Source organism: Nanorana parkeri, unplaced genomic scaffold (assembly GCF_000935625.1).
Source record: "Nanorana parkeri isolate BGI_ZX_2015 unplaced genomic scaffold, ASM93562v1 scaffold1818, whole genome shotgun sequence".
In the NCBI taxonomy this organism is placed as follows: domain Eukaryota; kingdom Metazoa; phylum Chordata; class Amphibia; order Anura; family Dicroglossidae; genus Nanorana; species Nanorana parkeri.
Window position 1 is genome coordinate 86,484 of NW_017308086.1, and position 26,158 is coordinate 112,641.

Below are 26,158 nucleotides of genomic sequence, written 5' to 3' on the forward strand. Positions count from 1 at the left end.
TATATATATATATATATTTTTTTTTTAATGCAAGCAGTATAAGTATCTGAATTTGGCTTGATATCAGCCTCTTGCAGTCCTTATAGAGCACAGCTGGGACAGAGGGAGGGAGAAGCAGCAGAGAAGAGAACGAAAGATATGTTCGCATTAGTCTGCTGTTTCTCTTTTCACTGTTCAGGGTGGGGACAGGATAAGACCCGTAAGTGTTACTGAACAGCAGCAGAGAAAGATCAGGTCTCATGCCCTGCTGGACAGATCTTTGTGTCGCGCCAGAGCTATACATGTCAGAACTTGGATGTATAGAAATACACATATTTTGGCAGGAAAAAAAGGTCGAAAAGTTTAATCCTTTTTTTATTATATTTTCTGCTTTCAATTAAATCATATCCGCCAATGGTAGCCGCTGACACTTCCTCTGCTAGGGTGACAATGCTTACTCCAAGCTGCCGCATTGTAACGTTTTCCTATGGGCTACGAAGTAGGAATATAAGCAGCCGTGCCATTGCACAGTGCAGTAAAACTATGACATTCGGCCATATGGAGCCTCTGGAGTTTTCACTTATCCATGGGAATTTCATATGAAAAGTCAACAAGATGTGCACAGGGCAGGGAGAGAAAACATGAGCAGAGGAAGGAAAAACATATTTTTTTTTTTACTAAGATGCTAATGTCCTCCTCTGACCCAAAGTCAGCATCTAGTGGGCTACTGGATGCTATTTGCTGACAGTGCAGGTCCACTCTACAGCCAGGAAAGATCCTGACAACATTTTTGGGATCCATCCAGCTGCTTGATTGACAGCTGGCTCTGCCTCTTTAGAGCCAGAGCCAGATGTGCCCGCCCCTTCCCCTGTCTGCACCTCCAATGAGTGCTGGAGGAACAGAGAGAGGAAAGGTGGGAATCCCTATGGGGAGAGATGACTGACAGTCCCCGCTCTTTGCATGAAGAAGACCATGAGCTGAGCGATCAGCAGTTTGTGATTGCTCAGCTCTCGATCTATAGTACCAGAGTACTTATTTTCTGCCACTACATGTCCTCTGTCTTCTGAGTTAAATGAGAGCGAGCATCATTCAACCCACTTCCTGCAAAGGTTGTCAATGACCTGCTCCTAGGCTGTGAATGGATGGGGAAAGAGAAGCACCACAGTGACCGCAGGGGGAGCTAATTTCTCTGTCCCTCTGCTCTCCTTCCTAATATCATGCTCCTTGTACTGCTTCATACTTTCTCAGTCTGACCTCTGCTATACAAAGGACGGCAAGAGGATGATACCAGTTCAAATCCAGGTTCTTGCATTTGTTGTATACATAGCTGTATTAAATTGTGTCTTTTGTAGCTGTCAGGGGTTACACTTTAAAGGAGAACTATGGGGTCAGTGTTTTTCCCCATAGTTCTCCTTAGGGTAACGGGAGGACACAAACTAGCATCCTCCCGTTACCCTAAGCTCAGTATACCGCGAGCTACAGCTCGCGGTATACTGAGCCGCCGCAGCCGGAGCGGATCCCGACGTAGATGACGGGATCCGCCCAGCTGCATGAGTGACAGCCGGCTCTGCCTATCTAGAGGCAGAGCCAGCTGTACCCGCCCCCTCCCCCGTCCGTTCCGCCAGTCAGCGCTGGCAGATCGGAGCGGGGAGAGGGGAATCCAGCCCCTCCCCTGTCACGGCAGAGATCCGTGACAGGATCGAGAGGTGAGCGAACCTGGTATGTGTTCGCTCACCTCCCGATCTACTGAGCCGACCTGTGACAGTATCATTGTCACAGGTTGGCTAGAACTATGAGGTGAGTGAAAATCACTCATCTCATAGTTCTCCTTTAACACTTTCATTCATTTTTGAGACTGATGCAAACTGCACTAATTAATTTTGGTAATTACAGTCAGGTTGCAGAGACCCCCCCGGGATACATTTTGTTATGTACACAGAATAGTTCTGTTGCTGCTCACCCTTGGAACATATTAAAGTGGAAGTAAAGCTAATTTAAGGGTCCCCAGGAGCTTTTAGCCATGGGCCATCCCTATAATGAGTCAGCATGAGGCTGTTGCCTCAGGCAGTATCTCTTTGGGTAACGTAGGTGGGCGGTGGAGGAGAGCGGCAATGACACTCTGCTGCACAATGTTTGCAGTGTGCCTTCTGTCCCCTTTTCAGCCAAAGTGTCCCAGGTTGCTAAGAGCTGAGAGCTCTTAGGCAGCATGGGATGCTCTTGTCGGCATCCCGCCCAACTCCTGGCAATCAGTGACGTCACTGGTCGCCAGGAGCAGAGCATGATGCTCTGGCCGGCGTCCAGCCCCAGCTCTTGGTAACCAGTGACCTCGCTGGTTGCCAGGAGCTAGGTGAGATGCTCTGGCTTGCATCCCCCAAAGAATGTTCACCAGCAGCAGCCATCCACCCCGCCCCCAAACCTCCCATCTGAAATACGCACCACCAGCAGCCACCGCCCCCCGGGCACCTCAGTCTGCGAATGGGCTGGGGACACCCCTGTTTAGCCATAATGCGCTAGTATGAAAAACATATTAGCACACCATGGCAGATTTACCTGCCAAACTGATCCCCTCCATCAATGCACTGGTCCCTCTTCAGCAATTCGATTTTCTCCCTGGTCTCCTTCTTGAGCATGTGAACATGAGTTACTCAATCTCTGTATGTTGGCTAAAGGACTTACACAGTCTCTTCTGCTTCAGCAGAGTAAGCCTGCCAGTTTATTTTTAACCCCTACTTCCACTTTAAATCTGAAATGGTGAGCATGGCCCGGCAAGCCACAGCAAAGTGAATAATAATAAAGAGGAAGAAAGGAGATGATTATGAAATATAATTCAGGAAATGTAAAGTGCGCAGCACATAGAGTACGATGATGATGATACAACGTTACTGCATTGCATGATATGACATTATGTTATGACTTATATGTTATTCCTTGCTAGCTATGAAGCCCAAGCAGATGGTGTTATTTTATGTTTCTGTGCAAGTTGATTTCCCATCATCCTTTGGGTGATAACCTTTTGTAAAGCCTGACAATATTTGCACATATTCCCTCAAATATGGTCATATTTTTTTTTTCTTGCAAGGACAAAGGCCAACTGCTATTAATTTTAGCGCTTGGGGACATACGGAAGGTTATTAATCTTCACTGCAGAATGCAAAATGATAGATGAACAGGGATAAAAAAGGTATAAGTTTGCATAACACAACCACAGGCTTGTAAATGTCATCACATAAAGTCTAGTGGGAAATAATTTAATTCTGGGAGTAAACCATGAGTATAATACACCCTAAATAGAGCTATTAGAGAAATACTGATGATAATAATAAAATAATAATAATAATACATAATTTGTATTAACAGCATGTTTTGAAATTACAGCTTGTTTCTTGTGCATCTTATACATTCCATTCACTTGTTAAAGGAGAACTATGGGGTTAGGGCTTTTCCCCATAGTTCTCCTTAGGGTAGCAGGAGGACACAAACTAGCGTCCTCCCGTCACCCTAAGCTCAGTATACTGAGACGCCGCAGCTGAAGCGGATCCCGACAATTATGCCGGAAACCGCCCAGCTGCGTGAGTGACAGCTGGCTGTGCCTATCTAGAGGCACCCTCATAGTTCTCCTTTAAGACCCCCTTATACACCCAACTCAATACCCCTTCATCTTTTCATGATTTCCGAAGTTTAGTTTTACCAGGTAATTCACACAGGTATATCAAGCCCTCAATCTCAATTCATTTCCCAGTTTGGACCATCAATGGTGGCTGGTCACAGACCTGTACTCTGGAGGTTGTGCTCCAAAATAGGCAAGCAAAGGACAAAAACACTAGTCACTGGAGACTATAGGTTCCCTACAGCTGATCTTTTGCCCATTACTGACTTACCATACCTTGTTCTGAACCGTTTCTCTGTGTGTAAGTTGCCATTAGGGTAGAGGCAGGGCTTTGCTTCCTTATTTCAGAGCTGAAGATTTGATGACTAGGGCAAGGTAATGATCAAGAAGCACCAGGATAGGTGGAGAAAGCACAAATCTCCAAAATAAATGAAGCAGGAGCAGGGAGGTTCTTGCACTGCAGATTTTCAGGAACAGCTTCCTCTCAAGCAAAGAGAACAGTGAGCAAAATAGCAGTGGCATCGCCAAATTTCACTCCAAATGTAGTGAGTAGGTAGTGGTGCCTCAGATGATCTGCAATGCAGATATACACCGATGAGGCTGCAGTGCCTAGGCAGAGGTTGTACATTGCTATTTTTCAGGATGAATTTAAGATAAAAGTCAAATCTTTCCAGGCACAGCTTAGACACAGTTTGCACTTCTAGATGTTCCTTATAAAATAGCCTTCAACGTTTGAGTTCAGGTCCATTTTAATGTCACTTTCTGCCACCCAGTGTATTGGTTTTAGTGTATTATAAGGAATAAGGGTACCAGTATCCAAAGCTTTACCACATGTGTTATGCACCTTGCCATGCCATTTCTGTAGAATCATTGTATAGCCTTCTGCTGCAAACCAGAACCCCTTAACAGTTTCTTTATACACTGAGTGGCCAGATTATTATGACCACCTGACATTTGTAGGCAAATTAGCTATAATTAGCTATAATTTGGCGCTGAAGTTGCTAGAGGGCCAGACCATTATAAATAGGGAAGCAGGTTGGTTACCACGACAGTAGAAGTGATTTGTTTCTGAAGATACGGGGAAACAACGAGATTTAACAGCCTTTGAACGTGGGGTGATTGTTGGCGCTCGGAGCCATGGAGCGAGTATCAGCAAAACAGCAGAATTCGTTAAATGTTCAAGAGCAGCTGTTGTTAAAGTGTTTAAAGACCGGACTGTCAGCCGAAAATCTGGGTCTGAACGTGCGAATTGTGGCCGTCAGCGACTAGTCAATGTTAGGGCAAAATGGAGAAATGCAAGACTGGTACAAGACAACAGAAGGGCGACAGTGCCGTGCCAGATTCCTTGCATCACCTCTCAACATCTCGTGGAGTCACGAGGCGGCCCAACTAAGTCATCTCGTGGAGTCATCTCGTGGCTCAACGAAGTACTGATGGGGTGGTCATAATAATCTGGCCACTCAGTGTATGTAGGCTCCATATAATCAAAAATAATGAAGTGATAGTTATTTTTTTCAACATATTTCAAAAACATTAACTCATATTCAAATTTTAAAATGATATATCTTTCAAAAACAATGTGTTTTCACTGTAAGCTTTAGAAACGTAAGCACAGAACAATGAAACCTTACCTGTAAACAAGCGAGTCATCATACGTGCCATTGTACTGTATCTGAAACATCCGTATTCCAGGTATATTCCTTTGAAAATTGAATTTAATAAGTGCAGTGGAGGATGTCGACTCGGCTACCACCACCTTTTTATCTTGGCTTATTTTTGTATCCCCATTGCTACTGCTGGCGTTAGACCCCGACTTTGTGGAGGTGGAAATGTCAGATGATCCAGGGTCTGGCTCATGGATTTGATTTGTACTGTTCACTAGGTGCGGGAGTTTAATTATATGGAGACTGATTGTTTTTGTTGTCTCCCCGGCTGGGTTAGAAGCAATACATGCAAAAGGCCCGCCATCTTTGACTGTTGTTATCAGGATGTCCAGTGTTCCATTATCATAGACGAAAATCCGTGTCCCATTGGATATTAGCTTTCCTTCTGGGGATATCCAGTGGACTGCCGGCTCGGGGTCTCCAAGGGCTTTGCATTTTAAAACAGCTCTTTGTCCTTCTAAAACTTCTACATCTGGCGTGTATCTGGTGATAAGTGGTGGCTCACACAAAAAATCTTCTTCAGTAATGGACCAAAAATACCGTCCAGATAGGAGAGGTGGAGAAGCACATGTCTCCAAGTCATCCTCTCGCATAAGGCGCCTCAGCCATAATAATTCACAATTGCAATGTAATGGATTTCCACCAAAACTCAGAGCAAATGCGGAAGGACTCATCATACCTGAGGTTGCTAGCACCTGAGCTCTCTGAAAGAGAGGGTCTGGTGGTAATTTTTGAAGTTTATTTGATGTTACATCTAATCTGTTCAGCTTGTGTAAGTGTGAGAATGTTCCCTTAGGGATATGTTCAATCATGTTGTGATCTAGACTAAAAGTGTGCAAACTAATCATTTTTTCCACTGCTTCCCATGGAACAGTTTCAAGGTTATTGTAGGACAGGTCAAGCTCCTCCAAAGCCAAAACATCATCGAAGGCTGTTGGTGAAATCAATGTCAGTTGGTTGTTATTGAGTATCAAATGATGGAGATTGGAAAGCCCACTAAAGATGTCATTGGTGACTTTAGTCAATCGGTTGCTGTTCAAATGCAACGCCCTTAAATTGCGCAAGTCAGCAAACGAATGGGGGGTGATGTAACTGATTGTATTCCTTGACAGCGTTAGGTCCACCAGGCTTGTCATGTTAGCAAAATCCTTCCGTTTTATATTTGTTACAAAATTATCAGCTAGGCGTAGCTCTACAGTCTTTCTGTTGATGTTTGGTGGGACGAAGAGTAAACCTTTCTTGTCACACAATGTTGCAAGGTTTGGAGATAGATTTTGACAGGCACAGCGCTTGGGACAGATCTCAGCTCTCACCGCCATGCCAATGAACAACAGATAACCAAACAGTTTTTCCATTGTAGATCAGGTTAAAAAGCCTAAAGAAGACAAAAAACAAAGAAATGGCATTAGAATTCTTTACACATAATATAGACTTAGGTTTTTCGCTCCTTAGGCTTGCCATTAACTTTGGAGTTTCAAAGAGATTCACCAAAGATATGTTAAGTTTAGGGACAATTATTTATCATAATGAATGTCAATTGATAAGGGAGAGAAACATGTGTATATTGTTATGTGCAACCTGTATGATAAAGAGTGATTAGTCATTGTGTGCTATTATATGACACATCAGGGGTAGAGGCCCTTCTGCTGGTTCTCCCTGCGGCAGGACATGAAGTCATCTAGCAGGTATCATACACCCTCTTGCTACATAACTCCAATAATGAAATTGCTTCATTATCTTTCTGGACTACAGACTTATTGCAGTGGTCAGAAGAACGCATGTGTGGCTGGGCAGGCACCTCTTGTGTTTTTTTCAGTGGCACCCAGAATTGCCACTGACACAGGCTGTAATTAACAACTCACTAGGCTGTCAGTTACAAAGCCTGGCTGGCCATTTTGCACCCACGGCCCACCCAACACCCTGATATGACTGATGTTTGGGTTTCTTCCTCACAGTATTAGTATAGGCCCAGCAGTAGCTGCATACTTTAGTGTATTATATGAAAAAGCTCCCCACCTACACTCTTCCTCCTCCTAATGGAAAGTATGACTGTAAAACCCCTCCATTTCTGGTGATGAAAGATATGGGTCTCATCAAAGTTCTAAAGGCGCAGGAATTTGGGCTGATCTGAGATGTGATGGTGCAGAAATGAGGGCTGATCTGAGGTGTGGAGGTGCAAGAATTGGGGCTGATCTGAGGTGTGAAGGTGCAGAAATTGGGGCTGATCTGAATTCTGAAGGTGCTAAAATTGAGGTTGATTTGAGGTATGAATGTGCAGGAATTGGGGATGATATGAGATATGAAGGTGCAGGAATTGGGGTTGAACTGAGTTATGGAGGTGCAGGAATTGGGTGTATTTTGAAGTGTGAAGGTGCAGGAACTGGGGCTGATCTGAAGGTGCTGAAATTTAGGTTGATTTGAGGTATGAATGTGCAGGAATTGGGGCTGATCTGAGGTATGAAGGCGCAGGAATTGGGGTGGATCTGAGGTATGAAGGCGCAGGAATTAGGGTTGATCTGAGGCATGAAGGTCCAGGAATTGAGGTTGATCTGAGGTATGAAGGTGCAGGAATTGGGATGGATCTGAGGAATGAAGGCGCAGGAATTGGGGTGGATCTGAGGTATGAAGGCGCAGGAATTGGGGCTGATATGAGGTGTGAAGGTGCAGGAATTGGGGTTGCTCTGAGGTATTAAGGTGCAGGAATTTGGGCTGATCTGAGGCGTGACGGTGCAGCATTGAGACTGATCTAAGGTTTCAAAGTTCGGGAATTGTTGTTGATCTGAAGTGTAAAGGTGCAGGAATAGGGACTGATCTGAGATCTGAAAGTGAATGAATCAGGGCTGATATGAGGTTTGAAGGCACTTTTGTTAACTGCTATGCTTGCAAATTGGAGAGCTTGCTGGCCCCCTGGTTCATTTATCCATTAACAATATTTGCCCAGATACACACACACCAATAATCAAGTTTTGATGTGTTTCACATAAAACATAATCATACACCCCAACGTCCTGTATTCTCTTTTTTTTGTGGGTGCGTTGCCCTTCTCGTTCTTATCGAAAACACTGAAATGGGATCCATCATAAATGTAGTACAGAATGTGAAAACACATGGTAAAGCTTGTTAAAGCAACCCTAAATTCTGTATGTATAATAGTGACAATGAGCCCGTGAGGTGAAGGCACAAAGTAAGGAGCGTAGGTACGAAATTACTATAAGTATGGTCATTATCCCTTATTTCGAAAAAGGCATTCACGAAGTTTTGAAGTTTGAAAGGAAAAATGTCCCCTTCAAGACTGCGATGAAATTAGTTTCTGCAAGAGGTGATGTCAAAGTGAACCGTGTCACATGAAACAACAACATATACCGAGTAATTGTTCAGAATTTAGGAACTGTAAAGGCAAAACTAAAGACTGAATATTTTAGCCGGCAGGAAATCTATTCAAATCAATTAAATCATTATTTATAATGGAGTGTAATTTGAAGTGACCACCGTTGAAGTTTCAATTACAATATTATCCTTTGTAATAGAATGTTGATGCCTTTTTAGCGGATAGACGTTCAAGACAAATTAATATTTTATCTATAGGGTTTAAAAATCACATTTCCAAATGAAAAATATCTTCTAAAAGCCAAAACAATTTTTTTTCGAAGAAGCTTAATGTGTACCGTGTTTCCACAAAAATAAGACACTGTCTTATATTTTTTTGGCTCAAAAAAACACACTAGGTCTTATTTTCGGGGAAGGTCTTATTTTTTTTTTTATGTACAACAATCCACACTTATTCATGTACAAGAATATGGTGATCAGGGCAATCAGGGGTGCCGTACCTTTCCAAGAGCAATTTGCTAACCAATCGCTGGCCAGAATGAGTGAAGAGCACTGTCACTATGGATTCCTCACAGGCGGAGTGCATTTGGTATGACTCCGTCTGTGACAAAAGCTGGCGCTATAGAGGAGGCATCAGCTTATGCGGCTCTGCTCCCTCCGCTGCCGCCTCGCTTCCTCTAGCGCTGGCTTCGTTGGCACCGCTGATTCTCTCCTGCGGCTCTTCAAGTTCCCCCGTATGCCACCACCGGCCCTGGGAATGGTCACAACTAGGTCTTATTTTCGGGGTAGGTCTTATATTTTAGCAATTCCCAAAAATAGTACTAGGTCTTATTTTCGGGGAAACAGGGTATATCTGCCCAAATGCAAAAAATGTGGGTGAAAAATGCTCCCTTATTTCTTACCACAAAGGTAAAACATCAAAACAAAAAGGAAGTATACGTAGTTGTGCTGACGCAGCAGCGAGGAGTTTACATCAAGGATAAAGAACATTAGATTGTGTACATATATAGCACTTTGATGGGGTTACAATGCTAAGTTAAGTTGGGTTGAATCAATTAAGACTAGGGATGCACCGATACCGGTATATTGGTACCGAGTACGAGTACCAATATTTTTTTTCCGATACCGAATACCGAGTACCGGAAGTCCCATTCAGGAAGCCAGGCGATGTGTAATGACTCGCCACCCGTTTTCCCGATTAGCAGGGAAGCCGTCCCAATGCTTCTCGTAACAATGTGCTTGCCAATCATGGAAGCCGGGTGCCGTGTAATGACGCGGCGCCATGCTTCCTGATTGGCCGGGAAGCCAGCTCCATGCTCCCTCGTCATAGGAAGCTGTACTAGTATCGGTATCGGTGCATCCCTAATTAAGAAGAACCATCTGATTAGAGTTATTAGTGTTATGGACCTTTGTCCAGAAATATAGTCAACATTGGTCTAATTCTGGGGGTCGAGCCCAGAGATAAAGAACTATACGAACTTCCAATAGCCAATCGGCTTCCAATAAGTCTCTCCCATCCTCTGAAACTCTTAACCCTAGCTTGTCCGTCTATCTCCCACTCTGACTGCGATCCCTAAAGACTCATCTCCTCAGTGCTATATAAATCCTGTATAATAATAATAATAATAATACGGAAGGGAATAGGTTGGGAAAGTAGGTACGGTGTTAAATGAACAGATAGGCTGTAAAATTTTGGGAATCAGGGAGAGGGGGGAAAGTATAAAGTAGATATAGACTCTCGTGGGTCAGGTGGGCACCATGGGGGTTAATCAAATCTGTAATTGGGTTGGGTCAAAGTTCAGCGGACTATGATAGAAGATCCAAGCTCCCCAAATTGTCTCGAATTTGACATAAGAATCGGTTAGGATTGCTGTGAGCTGTTCATTAATCATTGTGCCTGTAATACGATTTTTAACTTCCACGTACTTAAAGGAGAACTATGGGGTCAGTGCTTTTCCCCATTGTTCTCCTAAGGGTCATGGGAGGACACAAACTAGCGTCCTCCCGTCACCCAAAGCTCAGTATATCGCGAGCTACAGCTCATTATATACTGAGACCGCTGCAGCCGGGGCGGATCCCGACATTACTGTCGAGATCCACCCAGCTGTGTGATTGACAGCTGGCTCTGCCTATCTAGAGGCAGAGCCAGCTGTACCCGCCCCCTCCCCCATTCGTTCCGCTTGTCAGCGCTGGAGGATCGGAGCGCGCAGGGGGGGAATCCCTGCAGGGAGCCGTGAGTGACAGTCACTGCTCTCTGCAGGGACAGGATCGAGAGGTGAGCGAGCGACGGTATGTGTTCGCTCACTTCCCGATCTATTGAGCCAACGTGTGACAGTTTCATTGTCACAGGTTGGCTCGAACTATGAGGATGAGTGAAAATCACTCGCCTCATAGTTCTCCTTTAAGCACAGGGGATTTCCAAGATTTAGCATTGTTTGTTTGGTAGCCATGAATATGTCAGATATTAAGCACTGTTGATGGTTACGTATGCCCATTATAGGTTTGTGGAAAAGCGCTTCCCACGGGTCTTTGTTGAGATGAAATGCTTAATACAGTAATGATTAAAGTATAAATTCGGGTCCATAGATGTTTAGCTTTGGCACAGTCACACCAAATATCTATCTATCTATCTATCTATCTATCTATCTATCTATCTATCTCATATCTATCTATCTATCTATCTATCTATCTATCTATCTATCTATCTATCTATCTATCTATCGCATATCTATCTATCTACTTCTCTATACAAATAGAAATGCAATCTAAATACCCAGAAATCCTTGCTACACTCCCTTTCCTCTTATGTCATTCAAGCTGCAGCGCTACATTTTAATGCAATCTAGTTGTGCCCTGCTCCAGAGTCAAATGGAATCCTTGGAGAGCCATTTGTCATTTGGCCAATATACTGTAGCCTCAGCAGAAAAGCAATGCTCTCTATATAAATAACCATTTCTAGTTCTGCAGTCATTTATCAAAATCAAAGTCACAATACTCTCTAAACAGCCTCCACATTTAAAATACTCCCCCTCTTAAAGTGGGCTTGTCATTGCCAAATAAAATTACTCGGTGTGCCTTTAGAGAATCGTAGTCAGACGTGACCGGTTAACGGGGCAGAGGGAGCAGAAAGGACGTTCTGAAAATGGTTTCTCTATTACATTTCTGCTGGTGGTGTGATATGTGCACCATGTGACGCAAAGAGGTGAAACAGAAAGAGGTCATAAAGGTCAAAAATGTAAAAAAAAAATACCTTTTTATAAGGGAATTTCACCATGTTGTTTTATCACAACAGAAAAGGGCCACAACTGCCTCGCTGGTGTAAATAAAGTAGATGTAAAACATAAATTACCTGTTCAGTTTGCTAGAACGTTGTGTGCCATGAAGAATTATTTTGTTAAAATGTTATATCTCAGTACTGCCGATCTGCAACCTCTTTGCAGCCACTCCAGTGATGTATGGAGTGTAATAGAATTGTATTATGATGGTGTCCAGTGGTTGGCCATGTTGGAGGTGTAGTGTTCTATATACATAGTGTAATATAAATGTATTATGATCATGTCCAGTGGTCGGTCATGTTGGAGGTTGTAGTGTTCTATGTATATAGTCTGTTAGAAATGTATTATAATCATGTCCAGTGTTGAGTCTTGTTGGTGGTATAGTGTTCTATGTATAGAGTGTAATATAATTGTATTACGATGTGTCCAGTGGTTGGTCATGTTGGAGATTGTAGTGTTCTATACACTGAGTGGCCAGATTATTATGACCACACCATCAGTACTTCGTTGGGCCACGAGATGACTCCACGAGATAACATTGACTAGTTGCTGACGGCCACAATTCACACGTTCAGACCCAGATTTTCGGCTGACAGTCCGGTCTTTAAACACTTTAACAACAGCTGCTCTTGAACATTTAAGGAATTCTGCTGTTTTGCTGATACTCGCTCCATGGCTCCGAGCGCCAACAATCATCCCACGTTCAAAGGCTGTTACATCGCGTTGTTTCCCCGTATCTTCAGAAACAAATCACTTCTACTGTCGTGGTAACCAACCCGCTTCCCTATTTATAATGGTCTGGCCCTCTTGCAACTTCAGCGCCAAATTATAGCTCATTTGCCTACAAACGTCAGGTGGTCATAATAATCTGGCCACTCAGTGTATATAGTAATCTGGCCACTCAGTGTATATAGAGTGTAATAGAAATATATTATGATGGTGTCCAGTGGTCGGCCATGTTGGGGGTTGTAGTGTTGTATGTATAGAGTGTAATAGAATTGTATTATGATCATGTCCAGTGGTCGGCCATGTTGGAGGTGTAGTGTTCTATGTATAAAGTGTAGTAGAATTGTACTGCATATGGGTTTTTTTTGCTTATTTTGCCTAAAGATATCACTTTAGTATTCGATTAAAATATATGAATAGTCAAAATGTTTTTGTTTTGTTTTGGATAGAGTGAGGGGAGTTTTGCTTTTACTGTCTGTCCTAGAGATCAACAACAAGTACTCCCATTGGAAGATTTCCATGTCAAGTAAGGAAGGTAAATCTACCCAACGTCAACAGAGAAAGCAATAAGAACTTGACAAAAGTTCCCAAATTAATTTATTTTATATAAAATATAAAAATAAAAATAAATAAGACTTTGCCTCTCCATGTACTTTAAGATTTTGAAATGTGGGTATTAAATATTCTTGGATTGAAACATATTTATTTAAGAAGTTTTGGCTTATAAAATAATAATAAAAAAATAATAACAGTAGATGAAAGTGAATACCAAAAGGCTTTAGTTAAGGAAAAAGATAATTTAGAGATTTTTACACCTCAACACAGGCAGAGAATAGCGCGCAGCCATCGCAGAGCGAAGAGCACGGGTTTGTAAACAACCCGCAGAGCCTTAGAAATGGACAAAAAGCTTTTCATCTTATCTCAGAGCTTAAATTGACAATCTACTTTATTGACGTACACTCCGAGAAAGCTGGTTTCCAGTTTGCTGCAGTAATAAAGCTGATTTTCAGTCTGATCTGTTATGGCTACACAGCTTCCCCTAGTGAGATGCGTGCAGCACTTAATGCAGGCTACCGAGTATCACTTACATTATATATTAAAGCTCGGCAGGCAGGAAAAGGAACCAAAAAATAAATAAAAAATGAATAAAAAGTACAGTGCGTACCTTCAAGTAGGATAATAAAAATAATCCAAGGAAAGTTTAAGTCGTAAAAAAAATAAACGGCTGTATTTAAAATCATATCTGCTCTCTGCGGTCTGACTTTGCAGTATAAACATGAGAGGGAATATATCGGGTATACAAACTTGGCTCACCGCTCTATACAGAGCTAGCAAATAACAAGTCATGTAGAGTCAAAGTGTATTCAAACCCAATCACTTAAATCTCAAGGTATTGATGTCATGTCAAATGGTTTTCCAAATTAAATCTGCAGAATTCATTCAAATATTTCCTTATGATCCTGCCATGAAGGTCCTTGTTAAAGGAGAACTATGAGGTGAGTGAAAATCACTCAACCTCATAGTTGGAGCCGACGTGTGACAATGAAACTGTCGCAGGTCGGCTCTATACATCAGGAAGTGAACGAGCACATACCGCCTCTCGCTCACTTCTCCATCATCTCCCCGCAGAGAGCCGTGACTGTCCCTTGACCCTTAAGAGAACTATGGGAAAAACGCTGACCCCATAGTTCTTTTTTAAGTCATTTCCTGATATAGGGTGAGAGGGCTCAAAACTGTACTCCTGCATTGTCACATGGGGTCACATGGAGACTACAAGTGGTTGTTAGGACACACATTACACAGAAATGGTCCACTGTTGTCACCAGTGCAAATGGAGGCAAAACCAAACGTGATTGGCATATTTTCTTTCCAGGTCGAATGTTATTTTAGGAAAATACCAAATACGGCCACTAGATGGAGCTGAGGAACACAGAAATGCAATACTTATACAGCTCCATCTAGTTGCCATAATGTGGTGCGTACCTGAGATTACATTCAATGTGGAAAGAAAATAATAACGTCCATTTTTTCCTCCCAAAGCACAGGACGGATGTGCATCTAGTTTCGTATGACGAATGGCTCTGCAAGTTAATTATTAATACACCTCTCAATGTCATCTACACTTAGTTGGCAAACAGGGCTATGGGAATTCTTAAATTCTATTGGAGATTGATTCAGGCATTTATCCGATCACCAGTATGGGGGTCAGGAAGGATATTTTTTAGCCTTCTTTCAGATAATTGGTCTATACTTGTTTTTATTTTACCTTCCTGTGGATCAAATGCATATAAACTTGAACTTGATCTACGATGTAGCTATGTAGATAGGGTATGCGGCTCATTTAAAGAGGGTGCCATGGCTGATAACTGGATGGCATTGTACGATCAGATCTTGGAGGTTCCCCTCACAGAAGCAGACAGAGGAAGGGGCTATCTAGTCGCAGTTTACCGGACTAGTCAGGCTTCTGATTCTCCTCCGTTCCCCTCACTAAGATCAGTGAAGCTGTCACAAGATAAGTGTTGGAGCAGTGATACTGCCTTACGCTACAGATCTACCGTGTTTCCCCGAAAATAAGACACTGTCTTGTATTTTTTTTTGCTCAAAAAAACACACTAGGTCTTTTTTTCGGGCTAGGTCTTATTTTTAATTTTTTTAATGTACAACAATCCACACTTATTCATGTACACAAATATGGTGATCAGGGCAATCAGGGGGTGCCATACCTTTCCAAGAGCAATTTGCTAACCAATCTCTGACTAGAATGAGAGAAGCGCGCTGTCACTATCGATTCCTCACAGACGGAGTGCATTTGGTATGACTCCGCCTGTGACAGGAGCCGGCGCTATAGAGGAGGCATCGGCTTATGCGGCTCTGCTCCCTCCGCTGCCGCCTCGCTTCCTCTAGCGCTGGCTTCGTTGGCACCGCTGATTCTCTCACGCGGCTCTTTCCCCCTTATGCCACCACCGGCCCTGGGAATGGTCACAACTAGGTCTTATTTTTGGGGTAGGTCTTATATTTTAGCAATTCCCAAAAATAGTACTAGGTCTTATTTTCGGGGTATGTCTTTTTTTGGGGGAAACAGGGTATTGTCACATGCATGGAGAGAGATATCATGATGTCTTATCCACATCCGCTGTGCAGTTCCTGAGAACAAATTTGTAGGTAAGGATTCAGGGGGCTGTGTCTGTTGCTTAACTTCCTGTCTGAGGCTGACCATAAGAGATGCAAAGGAAAAGGAGGGCGACCTCAAGGGCACTGTCCCACCCTGTGCATGCTGTTAAGATAACCAGTGCCCATCATCATACTAGTGAGGCCTACCCTAAGCTATTGCTGGGTGTAATTCAACCTGTAAGACGGAGAACATCTAGTGGCGGAAAGAGATTATTTCATGGGACAGCACCTGAGAGGAGGTGAGTAGTGCAGCCATGGTTATTTAAATTACCTGTTGGGGGACCATCATGGTCATTGCTGGACCCTGGCACCCAGGACAAATGCCCCAGATATTCTACTGAGTGCCTGTGGTCTCCTTTGAGATATGGAGATGATACATTCAATGTATTTTACAGATTTTGTGGCAGAAATAGATTATTGCATGGGACAGCACCAGAGAGGAGGTGAGTAGTGCACCCATGGTTATTTAAATCACCTGTTGGGGGGCCATCATGGTCATTGCTAGACCCTGGCACCCAGGCACATGCCCCAGATAGTCTACGGAGTGCCTGTGGTCTCCTTTGAGATATGGAGATGATACATTCAATGTATTTTACAGATTATTTTTTTGGGGGAGTGGGGGGGGTAAAGAATATATTAGTCTTAGATTTTATCTAAAGTCGTCAACGCAGTTTCCTACCTACCCTTCAACATATTAATCTGTGTGCCCAGAGGTGGTCTATTAGGACTCTAGAAACCCCCTGAGGATCATTAGAGTTGGGCTTTAACAATGCTAAAATGGAAGCCAAGGTACCAGAATGTTCAGTTCAGTATGAATTCATAAAGCTTCACTTATAGAAGCTATACAACCAGGTCACATTATCCTCCTTGTCTGCTTCCTTTTTGAAAAGAGGCAACATTGAAACTTTATGTAGTCACAACACTGGAAGGAGTTTTGCCTTTCACGCATAATGCAGGCTTATGTCACCTAGCTCAGTAACTCAGCAAACCCATAGCATAATATCTGCTCATCTTGGATTGGTCCAATTCCCTGCAGATGCAGGTTGAGGTGAATTGATGTGCTTGTTACTAATAGATAATGCTTGTCACATCATGATATTAGTTGGGATTTTATCAGCAGTGGGTCCAATGTGATAACATGACACATGTTAGACTGAGAACAAGGCATAGAAATTAACTATTGTATGGTTAGGGGGTGCCAAAGATGGATTAATTAATATTTATGTGGCACTTTTCTCCCTGGGAATTTAAAGCACTCTTCGAATTGGTGTTGGAGCAAACTGAGGACAAGCCATAAGAATGAACAATGGTATGGCAGGGGGATGCCACAGAGGGAGCAATTCATTAATATTTCTATGGACTCAAAGCACTTATCAAATTGGAGTTGGAGCAAATTGAGGACAATGAATGAACAATGGTAGGGTAGGGGGGTGCCAAAAGAGATTCATTCATTAGTATTTCTATGGTCGTGAAGTACTTATCAAATTGGTGCTGGGCAGATAACAGTGGATGCTGCCATCTTGGACATACCATACTAGGGCCAGTTTAGACAGGAGCCAGATAACCTACCAATAGGTATAAGATCAAGTTCGGATTGAACCCATTGGAACCTCCTCTCAATTAGGTGGGGCCATTCCCCACCCAGCAGCTGCATGGAAACAAAGGGGGATATTTGTGCTGATGTAATTTACCTAATATGACCACATAGACATATTAGGTCAATTACATTTACCACATATAGGCATGTAGACATATAAAGTCAATTACATCGCTGCGTCCCATTTCTTTGCTTACGTCATGCTGCAGGTGGGGAATTCCCCATCAGCAGCTGATTGGGTGGCATAGAAGGAGCTTCCTTCCATGTTCTGAGGAGCTCGGGTTTTGTCCTTACCTACCAACATGTCTTCAGAGTGTGGGAGGAAGCCAAAGCAAGCAGAGGGAGAACATGAAAAATGCATGCAGTTAGTATCCTCGCTGAGGACCCCAGTACTGTAATGCAGAAGTGCTAACCACTAAGTGTCATGGAGCCAGGGGGGGGCCCTTTACCTCGGTGTTGGCGGGCATGGCGCAGGGTATAGGTTCCTTCCTGTGTTGCCTTGGTGCCCGGTGGGGAGGTGGTTGCGTGTGTGCACACGTGTGAGAGGCGTGCGTGTGCACGTGGAGTTGCCGTGACCTATTAGTCAATTCAGGTGCTGGTCATTAACAGGGAGGGCCTCGTTGACACACTTACCTCTCCTCGCCATCCCATTGGCTCCGGGGGTTGGAAGCTTCCTCGTTGCTCTGACAACGTGGGCGTTTCTGGCCCTTGCTGGGTTTAAATCCCAGCCAGAGCCCAGACGTGTTGCTTTTATTCTGCCTGTATCTGGTGCAGCTACGAAGCGTTACTTCCTTTTTTCCTTCTCCTGCTTTCCTTCCCCACTATTCGGATTCCCTGGCTACTGACCCCCAGCTTGACTCCTCGTTCTCGATATCCGCTGCCTGCCTCGACCTGGACCGTATTCTGACGACGCCTTCTGGACTCTCAGTATTGTACATTTGTCAAGGACCTGCATCCAGTGCTGTTCTCGGCTATTGGGTTCCACGCCAGCATACAGGGGTACTCCGCCCCCCCGACATTAAGCCACTATATTGACCATTTTATCTATGAATGATATAACTCATTGAAGAGGAAAACAAACATCAGGCTAATCCTAAACACCTTCTTCTAATTTGCATTCTGTTTCTTTATTTTTACTTTAAAAAAATGTCAGCCTGGATTCTTGACACGCTATCTTTTCGCAGTTTGCATGTCAGCGCGACAAACTGCCAATAAATGTCTATTAGCACCAACTCTTTCACAAGGATCATTTAAAGCCGGCTTCATGTTAAAAAGAGTTAGCATGGCACAGTGGGGAATGCCTGAGTGGGTGTTGGAGGACAATCAGGTGTGTGAAGATCTGTCTTTTAAACCAAAATCACAATTGCCATCAGCGCAATCCCCCAGTAAGCACTGTAGAAATAAACCTTTTGTCATTGTGTAACGAGCAGAGATAAACGGAAAATGTAGCAGCTTTGTGTAACATACCGAGCTGCGGTTCTTTAAAGTGAACTCATGGCCAGTCCATGCACATTCATAGATTAAAATATTCTTAACAAGCTGTAAATGAGCTTTAACACAAACCCTCACTGACCTCCGTAGGTGCAAGTACTGTGAAACAATTCACAGCAAAAGCACAGACATCCTTCCTCAGCGGTTCATCTCACCGTGCTCCCACCTCCCAAAACATCTGCTATGTGTTTCCATTAGAGCTTAGCAGGCTAGAAGTCTGTGTGATCCCCCGCTGAGACGTGAGAGCTGATCCCAGACATCTCAACTCTCCCGCTATTAGATAGCGGCTCCCGGCCGCCCGGGAGAGAAACATTTGCTCCCGGAAAGGTTTAATCTGCTCTATCAAGCAGATTAAACCTTTCCCTGCGATCGTTTTTTTTTTCTTTTCTGACATCGGGAGCCGCGGCCCGACCGTCAGTCAGAAAATTAAAAAAAAGGCCTACGATTGCATAGCTAGATTCCTATTGGCTATTGCACTTTGCAATAGCCAATAGCAAACTAGCTAATGCACCCGCCCACTGCTGCTGTCAATCAGCAGAGGGGGACCTGAATTTTTCTATCAGGTCCTCTTCTGCTGATTGAAAGCAGCAGTGGGCGGGTGCATTACCTAGTTTCCTATTGGCTATTGCAAAGTGCAATAGCCAATAGGAATTTAGCTATGCAATCGTATGCCTTTTTTTTTTTTTTATTCTGACGACTGCAACTGTCAGAATACAAAAAAAAAAAAAAGAAAGCCTGCAGATAGCAAAGAAGCTATTGCTTCCTGTGCTATCTGCCATCATTTCAGGGGGGTGCTCTCTCCCAGCCCCCCTAACCTCTCCTCCGTGGATGGGGGGGGGGTAGCACCTCCCGAAAAATGAGAGGGACACCTCCCTGAAAGTGCTTCTTTCAGGTTGGGATCCCTGTGATCCCCTAAGTCAGTGGTGCAGGTAGAATTGAGTCAATGCTGGGAAGTGGGAGCAGGAGCAGCTTAGCTTTGGAGTCACTACTGCCAGAGGATGCTGAGCTGCTGAGTCTATCCTAGAAGGGAGGAGCAAAGTGAGTTAAGCTGCTGAGAGAATGGCTTGAACCACTTCATTGCTTTTGTAAGGATACGTTACATAGTAACATAGTAGGTAAGGTTGAATAAAGATGCAGGTCCATCCATTTCAACGTGTGTGTGCGTGTGTGCGTGTCGGTATATACTTGGCTCTAGTATTTCCCATATCCTTGTATATTTAGGGAACTAAGAGACTCATCTAAACATTTCTTGAATTTGCTCCACATTGCCTACTGCTACAGAGGTCAGTGGCTTGTTGTAAAGCCGTTTACTGTTAAGAAGTTGAGTGTCCATTGATTGATCAGATGTTCAGTATAAGGAATGATAGAGGAGGAATTGTACATACATGGGGTAGGCCACTGGCATCCCTGTAGTTATCGGTACACTGGCCTGTAGGGCTTTAGGAGCTGGTCTGAGATATTTAATTTACTCAAACAGTCAACCAGGGGCGTCCCGAGGCTGGGTGACACCCGGAGCGGTAACTGAGTGTCACCTCGCCGAGACGTTACTGCGCATGCGCGTGACTCCACCACGTGCGTGCGCAATGACGTCATGGCGCACGCACGAAACAATGCCATCTACTCATCCAGTATTGTCCTAATTGAAAATCTAGGGGCTCTTCTGCATGTTGCATGCTGCCCCCTTCTGCTATTTGTTTGCTTCCAGCTCCTGGCAGTCATTTAGCACGATGCTGCAGTAAGTGCTGGTTGCAAATGATGTAGCCATCCCTCCATATGTGTCTCTCAGACAGAATCAACACAATGTGCCTGATCAATTATTCATCATGATGTGCTTTAGTGAAGATATAAATTTATAACACACGGCTTAATTTAGGCTTCCTGATAAATTATTTAAAATATCAGGAAAAAAAAAATATGTCCTGCTTCGCTGGCAAAATATCATTAGAGAAATAAAAATGTAACAGATGTATCATTTGATGACAGGGAAATAGAGCGGTTTTTACATAATCGGTGGATAGCTGCGTGTCTGAGATGACTAAGTACAGCAGGGAAGGGCGATCTGCTAGAAAACGAGCTTGTTGTGAATAATACCGTTCCTGTTTTGGGAGGGAACGATGGGCAGATATAAAAATGTGGATCACTTATGTAAACCTTTCAAGGTCATAAAAGCAATTTTCAGTAATAGGTGTTTGGCTGTCAAATGAGTTTGCTTCCTTTAGGATCCATTGACATACTTGCGGTACATTAGCGAACTTGTGTTAATGTGTTCTATGCCCGGCGTTAAAGTGCGATGCTTTAGGACAGCTCTCTGAAATCAACGGGCTGCCAATGCACCGCACAAGATCTATAGCCACAACACGGTGCAACCCACTATGCAATGAATGCGGGTGTCTTAGTACATTGGGGTGTCACCAGCTCACCAGGATTTACAAGACTGCATAATCTCTGAGCTGTCATTTCTGTTCAGGGAGTAAAGGGTGACCCTGGATGATGCCTGAACAAAGATGGTGCTGTCCTCCTGCAGAAACAATCAGATGAAGGCGTTGTCAGGGAGAGCACTGTGATCTCTTTTCAGAGGTAGGAAGTGTTAGGCTGGGCACACACCTTACAACCATCGCAAGACTTCTGTCTTGCGATGGTTGTAAGGTACTTAAAAAAACGTACGATCTGCCTATGTTGCATAGGCAGATCGTACTTGCGATGATCGCAAGCCACGCCCCCTGAGGGGCGGGCTTCCGATGACCGCAATGCCGAACGGGCAGTGTGCGCTTGCGCACAGCGGCCCATGCGGCTGTTATCGTACGGACATGCCACAAACCCGCCGAACATCGTACGATGCTCGGCGGGTTTTCGAACATGTCCGTAAGTTTAAAGTCGTGCGACCTTACAGTAGTAGATTTCCCGCGATTCTCGTACGATAATCGGAAGGTGTGTGGGGACCCTTACGCTCATGCATTACGGAGCATGCTGCAATAATAAATGATATACTGTATGTCCACTTTAACCAGTTGTTACTGGATGTGTAACAGTGGCACTGTATGTGCTACACACACCAAAAAAATGTTCATGGATGATTGTTATTATTATTATTATTATTGTTATTATACGATAATCTTATTATCTAATGTACAGATAACCTCCAGAGGGAGCATTTGCAAATCTCAACATGAAAAAAATGTTACCAAAATATTAAACAGCAAATACGTAAACACTTAAAGAGACACTAAATCAGGGAGTTAAATCTTAAAAATACATTCAAGTACCTGAACTAATAACAACAATGTATCTTATTTGTGTATCACTCGGCTGTAGATCCTCCAATCATCTCTGAATTGGTGCTGACACTGTCCTTCCTTCTGGAGGGTGGCTACGTCTGTTCCCCATGGTCCCTGTGTGTGTTGTAAAGTAGTCACCGCTCCAAGCTCACTCCCAGGAAGGACTACAATCTCAGGTTTAGTTTACAGTGTGTAGTCCATTGAGTGTGTAGTCCATCCTGGGAGCGGAGCTTGGAGCGGTGACTACTTTACAACACACACAGGGACCACGGGGAACAGAAGTAGGTGTTGAATATTCCCAAAGTTCCAATAAACATTGAGCCCCCTGTGCTCTTTTCGGATCCTGGTGGTGATATTACAATAACAGCAGGTGCACCTGACAGCGGCAGGTTTCTTCACTTTTGTCTTTGGTATGACTAAACCTCTGATACGAGCGCATATGAAAAGGAAGTACAAGGAAGCAGGACATTGAGAGCTGTCTCTGTTCCGTATTCCGCTTGTTTGGCTGTTGCCAGTAGCGGAACTACCAGGGTCACAGAGGTCGCGGCCACGACCGGGCCCTGGAGTTCCGCCACTTGGAGGGGGCCCAGGACAGGAGGAAGGGGCCCCTGGTGACCGCTGATTACCAGGATATTTATTATCCCGGTAACCGCTAATGTCAGTCCCGGGACCTCTTCCTCCTGTCCTGGGCCCTCCATGCTTCACGCTGCTCCCCTCACCTTGTTCCGGGCGCAGCGTGAAGCATCACCCAGCCAGGCAGCAGCCAATGAGTGGGAGCGGTGTAATCCCCGCCCCCTCATCACACAGAACTGCTGCCCACTGCCGAATAGAGCTGCTGCGGACACGAAGGGGGAGACAGGGAGCTGGAAGCATGAAGGAAGGTGACATGGGGTCCGGGAGCGGAAAGCTGGGGACATGAAGGGGGAGATAATGGGGAGCTGGGGACATGAAAGAGGAGAGTGTTTTTTTTTTTCCTTGTTTGACAGTCAAGAATTGTGGTGAGTGCATAGTCACGGGGGGTGTCTCTTGGGCACGTGGAGAGCACAATATTTATTGGAACTTTGGGAATATTCAACACCTACTTGATGTACACACTATGAACTTGGAGAGAGTTTGCTTTCTCTCACATGGAATAAGCCTTTTTATTATTTTCACCATTGGACTGTCTTCTGATTGATATATACATTTTTGAATATTTTTTATTTTGTTAATGCTATCAGTCAGTCCTATATACATTTATTGATATTTAATGATGTGATTTTGTGTATTTATTCTACTCCCAATGTGAGTTTTTTAGCGCTGCTCAGCTGTATATAAGAGCCTAATACATGTTGCACATTCACATCAGTGCCTGCCCTCAAGGAGCTTTCAGTCTAAGGCCCCTATCTCACAGGGGCCAACTAACCTTCCAGCACATCTTTGGAGTGTGGGAGGAAACTGGAGTTCCTGGAGGAATCGCACCCAAGCACAGAGAGACCATGCAACCTCACATATACTTAAAATCCCTGCACAATGCCTCCTGCTCCCCTGCACTGCCCTGCACTGCATATAAGGTAACATTTAGTTTGTTTTGCCCAGCCTTATGCACACATCCTCAATAATGTATGTGCGGTATGGGCAACCCCAGGGCTCCCGAGCTGCTAGCGAGAGCTTATTCCCAGAATGGCGCGCCTTCATATGGAACAGGTTGACTTGAGCCAGCTGGAAAAGCCATTAGAAGCTGTGTTGCAGCACGTCGTGGATTACACTCCTTGGCTCCCGCATGCCAGTTTTAATGAAAGCCAGAGGCCTAAAATATTGCCAAAGGACATTTTAGCAGAATTAAGAGTCTGATGTTTAGTTCAACTCTTGTTGAGTTTCCTGGACTGGAATGGCTTCTACTGATTTCACTGCACACCGTGAGCTTCTCACAATGTGCATTAGAAGCTGCAGACAGAGCCCGCCTCGTATCCCAGGCTGGAGGTCACCCAGCATTATCTAGCGCTATCCTACCCAGCCTGACTGTCCCTAGCCAGTCCCTTTTATTCATTGGATTTCAGTTCTGTCAGTCATGGAGGTCCAGCATCACATGAGTGTGGTACCCAGGGCAGTTTGCATGCAAATGTTGCCTGACTAGGAACTCCACTTCTCTAGATTGACATCCACCCACCAAGGTAATTTGATATTTGCATAACCCCGCCCAAGAGCAAGGCTATTGCTTGCATCTGGGCTGAGAGCTTTTGCGAAAAGTACTGAGGCAAAGTGATATGATGTTTTCAGGAAGTTATATTCAGCACCCTGCTGGCCCCTAGCCCACGTATGATCTGCATGCATTGTATTCAGTGGCGTAACAATTGCCATAGCGACCCAGGCGGCCGCAATGGGGCCCGGGCACAGGGGGGCCCGGCCAGGGCCGCCTGGGTCGCTATGGCATGTAAGGGTGCTGGCTGTCATTGACACAGTTCAGCAGCAGCCGCGGCGCATTTCCCCTCACGGCCGCTGCGGAGCTGTGTCAGTGACAGCCAGCCGTTGCAGCAGATGAGAGCGGTGTATGGAAAGAAGGAGGAGCCGGGGCCTGCCTAAGAGCAACCCCGCCTCCTCTTACATTACTGGCCAGTGACCTAAGAGAAGGTGGGGCCAGTGATGTAAGAGGAGGCGGGGCCCGTCGATAGCAGAGGAGTCGGGGCCCGGGACAGAACAGGAGTCGGGGCCCGGCGACCACAGAGGCGGACAGGGCTGACAGGTAAGAGATCTCAGACCCTGCAGAGCCCACTATAGAGAGTCTATGGTGGGCTCTGCAGGGTTACTCTCCGGTAGGCTCTGCAAGTGGCAAACTAGCAATCACGGGGCCCCATATAAAATTTTGCTATGGGGCCCTGTGATTTCTAGTTACGCCCCTGATTGTATTAATTAATGCTACTTGGTAATTGAGCCAACATATCTTCTGTCTCCTATATGCAGCACTGAGGGAACTTTATTATATATACATATGTAAATGTCCTGACCCTCCCGTTAGCCTGGAGTCCAAACATTTAGCTCTTTATCACCCAGTGCAAAGGACGGTAATCCTTCATTGCCCCCTTCAGGATCCAGTGTGTAGACTGGTGTCCACTTATTTGCACCTTTATGATCTGGAGTCTCCTTATTTCCCCCCACCATGATTCAGAGAACAGGATGGTGTCCTCTCCTGTCCTCTCCCATAATCCAGTGTGTGGGTCAGTGTTCCCTCATTTCCTCCACCATGATCCAGTGTGTGGGTCAGCGTTTCCTCATTTTCTCCACCTAGATGCAGTGTATGGGTCAATGTTTCCTCATATCCTCCACCATGATCCAGTGTCAGGCCAGTTTTCCCATCATTTTCAGCACCAGGAAATAGTGTGTGGGCCAATGTTCCCTCATTTCCTTTATGAACCAGTGTGTGGTCTGGTTTCCCAGAAATTTAGCTGAGGTTTGCTTTCTTTCCAATTCGAATGTTCTGTTTGTGAATATCACATTATGGCCACTAGATGGAGCTGAGGAGCACAGGATGGTAGTATTTATTTCCTATGCTGCTCAGCTCCATCTAGTGGCCATAATGCAGCATGGCATGATGACATTCAACATTGTATTGGACTTATAAAGAAAATATACTAAGAACATTTGTTTCCTGCATCCATTCACAAAGAACGACCGTTAATTGAGGTTTGCAGGGAGAATGGCTCTGTGAGTTATTTATAAATAGACCCCTTGCTGTAAATCTACATGATTTTAAAATCTGTTCTCTTATTAAATAGAGTAGCTACTTACTCAAAGAAAAGCAACCATATTACATAATCCTCATTGTCAGATAAAATAACACATTAAAGTGACAGTAATCAGGAGTTAAATCTTAAACATGCTTTCAAGAACCTTAATTATTAACAACAATGTATCTTGTTTGTGTATCGCTCGGCTGTAGATCCTCCAATCATCTCTGAATTGGTGCTGACACTGTCCTTCCTTCTGGATGGGGGGCTACTTTTATTCCCCATGGTCCCTGTGTGTGTTGTAAAGTAGTCACCGCTCCAAGCTCGCTCCCGGGATGGACT

The 26,158-nt window shown here is 44.4% G+C and overlaps 1 protein-coding gene across 4 annotated transcripts in view; it reads right to left on the reverse strand.

Annotated features, from left to right (window-relative positions):
• The window catches only part of LRFN5 (leucine rich repeat and fibronectin type III domain containing 5), a 157,577-nt gene that overhangs the window by 9,155 nt on the left and 122,264 nt on the right, over nucleotides 1-26,158 (reverse strand). For all 4 annotated transcript variants that reach the window (XM_018571723.1, XM_018571721.1, XM_018571724.1 and 1 more), the window contains one exon: nucleotides 5,218-6,625. In XM_018571723.1, the coding sequence (XP_018427225.1) occupies nucleotides 5,218-6,605 (1,388 nt within the window). In that variant the 5' untranslated portion in view covers nucleotides 6,606-6,625. The remainder of the gene's footprint in view (nucleotides 1-5,217; nucleotides 6,626-26,158) is intronic.